This window comes from Trichechus manatus, unplaced genomic scaffold (genome assembly GCF_000243295.1).
Source record: "Trichechus manatus latirostris isolate Lorelei unplaced genomic scaffold, TriManLat1.0 scaffold00040, whole genome shotgun sequence".
NCBI classification, from domain to species: Eukaryota; Metazoa; Chordata; class Mammalia; order Sirenia; family Trichechidae; genus Trichechus; species Trichechus manatus.
In genome coordinates, this window is record NW_004443976.1 from 13722219 (window position 1) to 13731056 (window position 8838).

An 8838-nucleotide genomic window follows, 5' to 3' on the forward strand; every position below is an offset into this window, starting at 1 on the left:
TGGCCATTTTGAATCAGACAATCATATGATCTACTATGCTGGAAAGGACAAATTGAAGAGAAATGGCATTGAATTCATTGTCAAAAAGAACATTGGAAGATCTGTCCTGAAGTGCAGTGCTGTCAGTGATAGGATAATATCCATACACCTATAAGGAAGACCAGTCAATTGGACTATTATTCAAATTTATGCATCAACCACTAATGCCAAAGATGAGAAAATTGAAGACTTTTACCAACTTCTGCAGTCTGAAATTGATCAAACACGCAATCACGATGCATTGATAATTACTGATGATTGGAATGCAGAAGTTGGAAACAAAGAAAAAGGATCAGTAGTGGGAAAATATGGCCTTGGTGACAGAAATGATGCCAGAGATTACATGATAGAATTTTGCAAGACCAACGACTTATTCATTGCAAATACCTTTTTGCAACAATATAAACGGTGACTATACACATGGACCTCACCAGATGGAAAACACAGCAATCAAATCAACTACATCTGTGGAAAGAAGATGATGGAAAAGCTCAATATCATCAGTCAGAACAAGGCCATGGGCCGACTGCGGAACAGACCATCAATTGGTCATATGCAAGTTCAAATTGAAGCTGGAGAAAATTAAAACACATCCGTAAGAGCCAAAGTAAAACCTTGAGTACATCCCACCTGAATTTGGAGACCATCTCAAGAACAGATTTGATTCAATGAACACAAATGACTGAAGACCAGATGAGTTGTGGGACGACATGAAGGACATCATGCATGAAGAAAGCAAAGGGTCATTCAACAGACAGCAAAGAAAGAAAAGACCAAAATAGATGCCAAAATATATTCTGAAAGTTGTTCTTAAATGCAGAGTAGCTAAAGCAAATGGAAGAAATGATGAAGTAAAAGGGCTGAACAGAAAATTGCACAGGTTGGCTCGAGAAGACAAAATATTCTAATGAAACGTGCAACACCTGCAATTAGAGAACAAAAAGGGAAGAACACACTCACGATTTCTCGAGATGAAAAAACTGAAGAAAAAATTCAAGCCTCAAGTTGCAATCTGACAGATTCTATGGGCAAAATATTGAACAATGCAGGAAGCATCAAAAGAAGATGGAAGGAATACACAGAGTCACTGTACCAAAAAGAATTGGTCGACGTTCAACCATTGCAAAAGGTAACAGATGATCAAGAACCGATGGTAATGAAGAAGTTCAAGCTGCACTGAAGGCACTGGCGAGAAACAAGTCTCCAGGAATTGATGGAATACTAACTGAAATGTTTCAACAAACGCACGTAGCACTGGAGGTGCTCACTCGTCTCTACCAAGAAATCTGTAAAACAGCTACCTGGTCAACCAACTGGAAGAGATCCATATTTGTGCCCATTCCAAAGAAAGGTGATCCAACAGAACGTGGCAATTATTGAACAATACCATTAATATCACACGCACACAAGTAAACTTTTGCTGAAGATCATTCAAAAACAGTTGCAGCAGTATGTTGACAGGGAGCTGCCAGAAATTCAAGCAAGATTCAGAAGAGGACATGGAATAAGGGATAACACTGCTGATGTCAGATGTATCTTGGCTGAAAGCAGAGAATATCAGAAAGATGTTAATCTGGGTTTTACTGACTATACAAAGGCATTCAACTGTGTGGATTATAACAAATTATGGATAACACTGCGAAGAATGGGAATTCCAGAATACTTGTGCTCATATGGAATCTGTACAGAAACCAAGAGGCAGTTGTTTGAACAGAACAAGGGGATTCTGCATGGTTTAAAATCAGGAAAGGTGTGTGTCAGGGTTGTATCCTTTCACCATACTTATTTAATCTGTATGCTGAGCAAATAATCTGAGAAGCTAGACTATATGAAGAAGAATGTGGCATCAGGATTGGAAGAAGACTCATTAACAACCTGTAATATGTAGATGACACAACCCTGCTTGCCCAAAATGAAGATGACTTGAAGCACTTACTGATAAGATCAAAGAATACACCCTTCAGTATGGATTACACTTCAACATAAAGAATTCAAAAATCCTCACAAATGGGCCCATAAGCAACATCACGATAAAGAGAGAAAATACTGAAGTTGTCAAGGACTTCATTTTACTTGGGTCCACAATCAAGGCCCACTGAAGCAGCATTCAAGAAATCAAATAATGTATTGCATTGGGCAAATATGCTGTAAAAGACCTCTTTAAAGTGTTGAAAAGCAAAGATGTCACTTTGAGGATTATGCTGCATCTGACCCAAGCCATGATATTTTCAATTGCCTCATATGCATGTGAAAGCTGGACGATGAATAAGAAGACCGAAGAACAACTGACATCTTTGAACTGTGGTGTTGGCAAAGAATACTCAATATACCATAGACTGCCAGAAGAACAAACAAGTCTGTCTTGGAAGAAGTACAGCCAGAGTGCTCCCTGGAAGGGAAGATGGTGAGACTTTGTCTCACATACTTTGGACGTGTTATCAGGTGGGACCAATCCCTGGAGAAGGACATCATGCTTGGTAAGGTAGAGGGTCAGTGAAAAAGAGGAAGATCCTCAATGAGATGGACTGACACAGTGGCTGTAACAATGGGCTCAAACATAGCAATGACTGTGAGGATGGCACAGGACCAGGCAGTGTTTCATTCCACTGTACGGAGGGTCACTATGAGTCAGAACTGACTCGACGGCACCTAACACCACCACCACTACGTTGCAGAATGTAATTTGCTGATGTTATCATTCTCAGATATTCACTCGCAAATGTTCAATTTTATGATTTACTGTTCAAAACACTGGTGGATTTATAAAGATACTGATAATAAAAGGCAGTAATAATGAAAACTAAAAAAAAAAAAATGAGGTATTCGACTTATGTGCGAACCGACTTATAATGGAGTCGTCAGAACAGAACCCCACAGTAAGTAGGGGACTACCTGTATGGCAGTAGTATCCAGAGGAAACAGCTAAGGAGTTGAAAGTGGTTGTCTCTAAAGAGTGAGAATCCAGGATGGGGAAGTTAAAGTAACTGTTATTTTTTCATTATGAGCCTTTTAGAACTAACTACTTGACTTTTTAAACTTTAAACTGCACAGGTATCACTTAGATTAAAATAAAAATTTTCAAAGAAGTATGCCTCTAGATTTTCTCAGAGTGTTAATGGGAAGGTAAAAGTGGTCAATTTTAGACAAATGAAACAAAACTGAGGTGGTCTCATTACACATCTTTTTTAAGTAAGTGTTTCATAAAATCGAAAGACATTTTGAAAGTTTTTTCTAATACGAAGTTTTTTTTTAAACTATAAGTAGCGATCAATTACTGGACCAATACCAACCTTTTTTTTCTTTTTTAAATGAAGTAGAAAATATCTCCTTCCTTTTTAATGAAATAAAATACCACATCACATGTAGTAAAGGTAGTTTCATAAAACTTGTTTCAGTTATACGTACACCTAGCTGACACTTATTGAATCTATACCAGTGCCAGGCACCGTGGACTGGGCTACAAGGTAAAAGGTGGTCTTAGCTCCTTCTACCTGGGGGCTATGATCAAAACAGGTTTGCAGGTCACTGCTCTTATAGATGGAAGTTGTCTGGTTTAGCTGAGAAAAGACGCTGGTCAGTTTCTGCACTCATGGTTCAATTATTATTCTTTTCGGAGAAATAAGAGATATAATAAAAAAGGACAAAAACCCAGACATGATAAATAAACTCACAGAGCTGTCTTATTCAGTAGTTTTTGTTTTCAAGGCTGAATGCTGTCAATGTAAACTGCAGGCTAACACAGAACTTCCCAGAAATCTGAGCCCCAGCCCATACCTGGTGGATCTGGAAGACGGAAACCAATGCTGCATGGAGGTAGTCATTCTGAGGCTGTTTGGTATAGAAAACCTGGATTGGGTGCTGCCGCCCTTCCAGGTAGAGGACAGGGGCTCCGTTGAAGTACTGAGAGAAGAGGTCCACATCCATCGTGGCTGACATCACAATCACCTGTACAAGAGAGCACAGACGAAATGGGAAACAAAACGGGGACAACCCTGCCGTGTCCCTCCAAACATGAAAAGGTGATTGAGGCCTGTGTCACTCCCATCACGGTTAACTTCCCCATGGTTCAGAAGCAGAATGCGCGAAGAAAGACAAGCTGAGGCTGACATAAAGGACTATCTCCTTAAATGTGCTAGACGTACTTTGAGAGGCAGTTTCCCTAGTCCCTTCCGCCGCCTCTGTGCAGTTTTCACCACCCCAAACAGCACGTCCGTGTGGATAGTTCGCTCGTGGGCTTCATCCAGAATGACACAGCTGTACTTCCGGAGCAGTGAGTCTGAAATGGCTTCACGCAGAAGCATGCCATCAGTCAGGAACTTGATCCTGGTGTCTTCTGAGGTGACATCGTCAAAGCGCACCGTATAGCCAACCTGTGCGAAAAAATCATCCAGTCACTCATCAAACACTTGCTGTGCAACTACTTCACGTCTAAGCGCTGTGCCAGGCACTTGTGCCATCATATGAACAAGACCAACACTGACACCGCTCTGTCACTTGGGGGTCACACAGGCCAGGGGGAGAGACAGGCAATGAACGACATGAACATTTAACTGCAGCGGTAATAAGCGTTACAAAGAATTTAAAACTAACCTACAAAAGAACATCTAAAAAGAAGATCAGTAAAGAAACAGAGCACTTGAACAACGCTATAAGCCCACTAGACTTAACAGACATATATAGGACATTGCATCCAGCACGAGCACAATACATATTCTTCTCCAGTGCACGCGGATCAGGCCCCAGGACAGACCATATGTTTGGTCACAATGCAAGTCTTAATAAATTTAAAAAGACTGAGATAATACAAAGTATCTTCTCTAAACACGATGAAATGAACTAGAAATTAATAGCAGAAGGAAAACTGGATAATATACAAATATGTAGAACTTAAAATTAACCTACAAACCCCAAGCTACTCTCACTACTTCCATGTGAAGCTGTGTACAGATGTGGAGAGAGGGTCAAGCAGTTTTTAAGTGGAAACACACCCACACAAAAACACAAATAAATCTGTCTCGTATTTGGTCTGAGACTCGCCTTTGTTTTTTTTTAAACACTCATTATTAATACCCACATATATGCTAGAATAATGTTTACAATTTTCTTAGAAAGATACACGTTACCTAACAGAGGTTACTGAAACCTTAAAGATGCTCAAAGAAAACTAATTAATTCAACTTGCCAGCAGATTCTGAAAGCAAAGCAACTGGGACTAACAGCCTGTCAGCCCTTCTGATCTCTTCGGAACTGAAGAAGAACTCTGAGACAAGCTTAAACAACTGGGGCAAGAGGAAGGTTTTCTGTGTGTAAAGAAAAGCCTCGTTTAGAAAAAGGGAGGGGGGTTAGGAGGGTAGGAGAACTGTCTATTCCTGACAGTGAAGAAGAAAGTCAGGTACCAGCTTCCCAAGTTCAGTTCTCTTCTCATCTGAGACTCTGGTAGCTAGCGAGATGGCAGCCACCCGACGGGGCTGGGTCACAGCAATGACGCCCTGGCGGCTGATACCTCCTTCATAGAGGTACTGAGGGATCTGTGTTGTTTTCCCTGAGCCAGTTTCCCCTAGGAAAGAAAAAAAAAAAGTCTCGTTTAAATGCAAATTGGAACAAACTTCACCAAACAAACAGATCAAAGTCAGAGGAATCGGATAAAAGAAAACACTGAGTCTGTAAAGCTTCAGGAAGGTGGGCACTTGTGGGCACTGCTCAGGGGGCACCGATGGTGGTACTGCTTCGTGGGAGGCCCGAAGATACCTAAATCTTTAACATGGTTATAAACTTCGCTGCTGCAGGAATTGATTTTAATGAATTAATCAAAGATGGGTGTAAAGATACACTTCAAAAAAAGATACAGCTTCACAAGTGTTTTATTGAACCTTGCTTATGATAGCAAAATATTGGAAACAATATAAATGTTCAACAATAGGTAACTGGTATAGCAAACACAAAACTAAATACAACTGTTACATAATGTTGTACTTTTCAAAAGAATAAGATATATACTGATATGTCCGAGATGCTTTTAAGTGGAACCCCCCCGCCCACCACCACCACACACACAAATAAATGTCTTATATATGGTTCTGGGACTTGTTTTTTCCCTCAATCACTTGTTTTTTCCCTCAATGCCACATATATGCTAGAATATGTTTACAATTTTTCTAGAAAGACATTTAAGAGGTTTAACAGGGCCTCTGAGGAGTGGAAATAGAAGGTTGGAGAATTTCTCTTACCACCCCTCTATCCTATTAAGTTTTACCATAAAACCCATTCTCCAGTCCATTCCGACTCATAGCGACCCTATAGGACAGAGCAGAACTGCCCCACAGGGTTTTCCAGGCTATAATCTTCACTGGAGCAGACTGCCACATTTTCTCCCTTGGAGCAGCTGGTGGGTCCGAACTACTGACCTTTCAGTTAGCAGCCAAGCACTTAACCACTGTGCCACTATAATCATGTATTATTCTTACAATATTTTTTAAGATATTTACATGAATATTTAGTGATCTGGAAATATTCATGGTACGGTTTATGAAAAAAAGCAAAATTCAAAACAATCATATGATCTTTTAGAAAAATTTGTTGTTTTAGACATAGTCTAAATAGAAAAACACACAAGGGGTTAATGATGCTTATTCTAAGATGGGAGCCCTGGTGGCACAGTGGTTAAGAGCTTGACTACTAACCAAAAGGTCAGCAGTTCGAATCCACCAGCCACTCCTTGGAAACCCTATGGGGCAGTTCTACCCTGTCCTATAGGGTCACTATGAGTTGGAATCGACTCGACGGCAATGGCGTATTCTAAGATGGTGGCATATTAAATTTTTTTTTTAACTTATCTCCATTTTCTTGTTAAGTTAGTTAATTTAAAATATTTCATGCAATTGTCTTCAACAAATATTTTGAAGCATCTACTCTGTGCTAGGCACCGTGCAGCCATTTTGGAGGGTTATTTGGCTGGATGATGGTGCAAACGGTTAAGTGCTCAAACACTAGCCAAATGGCTGGCAACTCAAACCCACTCAGAGGGCCTCAGAAGACAGGCCTGGTGATCTGCTTCTGAAAAGGTCCAGCCTTGAAAACCGTTTGGAGTAGTTCTACTCTGCACACATGGGGTCTCCATGAATTGGAATCGACTCAACAGCAACTAACAACAACAACGAGACATACATGGCTTACACCCACCAGCAGTACTGTGGAAGAAAGAGCCTGGCAACTTGCTTCTGTTAAGACTACAGCCAACAAAACCCCATGGAGCAGCTCTACTCCACAGGAATCCACTCGACAGCAGCTAACAACGACGACAATCTTAAATGCACTCACTTTTCAACACAACAACTTCACTTATAGGTATCTATCTTACAAAATTACTTGCACAAATAAGCAAAGATTTTGCTTTCTAATGAAATTAATACTCTAAGTATTTGATGATGTGAAATAGCAATAACTGCCTCCAATACTTTTCTGAGAAGAACTTTTCACTTTCAAAACTCAGTGGCTGATAAATAAAGTGGTTTCTTTCTGGCATTTGTTTAATACATATTTGAGGATGTTGTTGTGGTATAGGGTCTCTATGAGTCGGAATTGACTCGAAGGCAACGGGTTTGGTTTCAGGTATGGCTGTTGTTAGATGTCATTAAGTCGATTCTGACTTACAGTGACGCCGTGTGACAGAGTAGGACTGCCCCATAGGGTTTCCCAGGCTGTAATCTTTATGGGAGCAGATAGCCAGGTATTTCTCCCTCAGAGCCAATCTTCTAGTTAGCAGCTAAGTGCTTAACCATTGTGCCACCAGGGCTCCTTACATCCAAGGTTACTGTCTTAGTCATCTAGTGCTGCTCCAACAGAAACACCACAAGTGGATGGCTTCAACAAAGAGAAGTTTATTCTCTCACAGTCCAGTAGGATACAAGTCCAAATTCACAGCATCAGCTCCAGGAGAAGGCTTTCTCTCTCTGTCGGCTCTGGAGAAAGGTCCATGTAATGCATCAGTCTTTCCTTGGTCTGGGAGCTTCTCTGCGCAGGAACCTCAGGTCCAAAGGACACGCTCTGCTCCTGGCACTGCTTTCTTGGTGGTACGAGGTACCCATGTGCCTCTGCTCGCTTCTCTCTTTTATATCTCAAAAGAGACTAGATTAAGACACTATCTAATCTTGTAAACCTCATCAGCATAACCTCATCACAGTGACAGAGTTTACAACACATAAGGAAATCACATCAGATTATACAATCATACAATACTGGGAATGATGACCCAGGCAAGTTGACAGATATTTTTGGGGGACACAATTCAATCCATGACAGTTACCAAACCAAAAACCAAACCATTGCCATTGAGTTGATTCCAACCCATAGCAACTGTATAGGACAGAGTAGAACTGTCCCATAGGGTTTCCAAGGAGTGGCTGGTGGATTCAAACTGCCGACCTTCTGGTTAGCAGCCAAACTCTTAACTACTTCGCCAATCAATAAACCACAAAATGCTGAACCACAGAGTGTGCGAAGCCCTGCCTGACCAGAGGAGAAAGCAGTGGGAACCCCCCAACTGAGAGTGATGGGGAGAGGGCTGAACCCTCAGACATCCCTAACTCAAAGCCATTTATCAAATATGGGGTGTAGGGGTGTGGGCTTTAACAGGGAACACAGAAAAAGAAGGGACACTTAAGTTTGGATGTAGCAGAAGGAACTTCTAAGAAACATTTATGGAATAATAGCTGACACTGAACATGTCCCAGTGCCAGGCACTGCTCTAGGCATTTTACATGGGTTGTCTCACTTAATACAATCCCCTGACAGGTACTGTAT

The 8838-nt window shown here is 41.0% G+C and overlaps 1 protein-coding gene across 1 annotated transcript in view; it reads right to left on the reverse strand.

Moving 5' to 3' along the window:
- DHX33 (DEAH-box helicase 33) overlaps nt 1–8838 on the reverse strand; it is a 28362-nt gene that overhangs the window by 16569 nt on the left and 2955 nt on the right. The window contains exons 2-4 of the mRNA XM_023730995.1: nt 5436–5596; nt 4182–4409; nt 3754–3984 (exon numbers count right to left, since the gene is read on the reverse strand). Of these exons, the coding sequence (XP_023586763.1) occupies nt 3754–3984; nt 4182–4409; nt 5436–5596 (620 nt within the window). The remainder of the gene's footprint in view (nt 1–3753; nt 3985–4181; nt 4410–5435; nt 5597–8838) is intronic.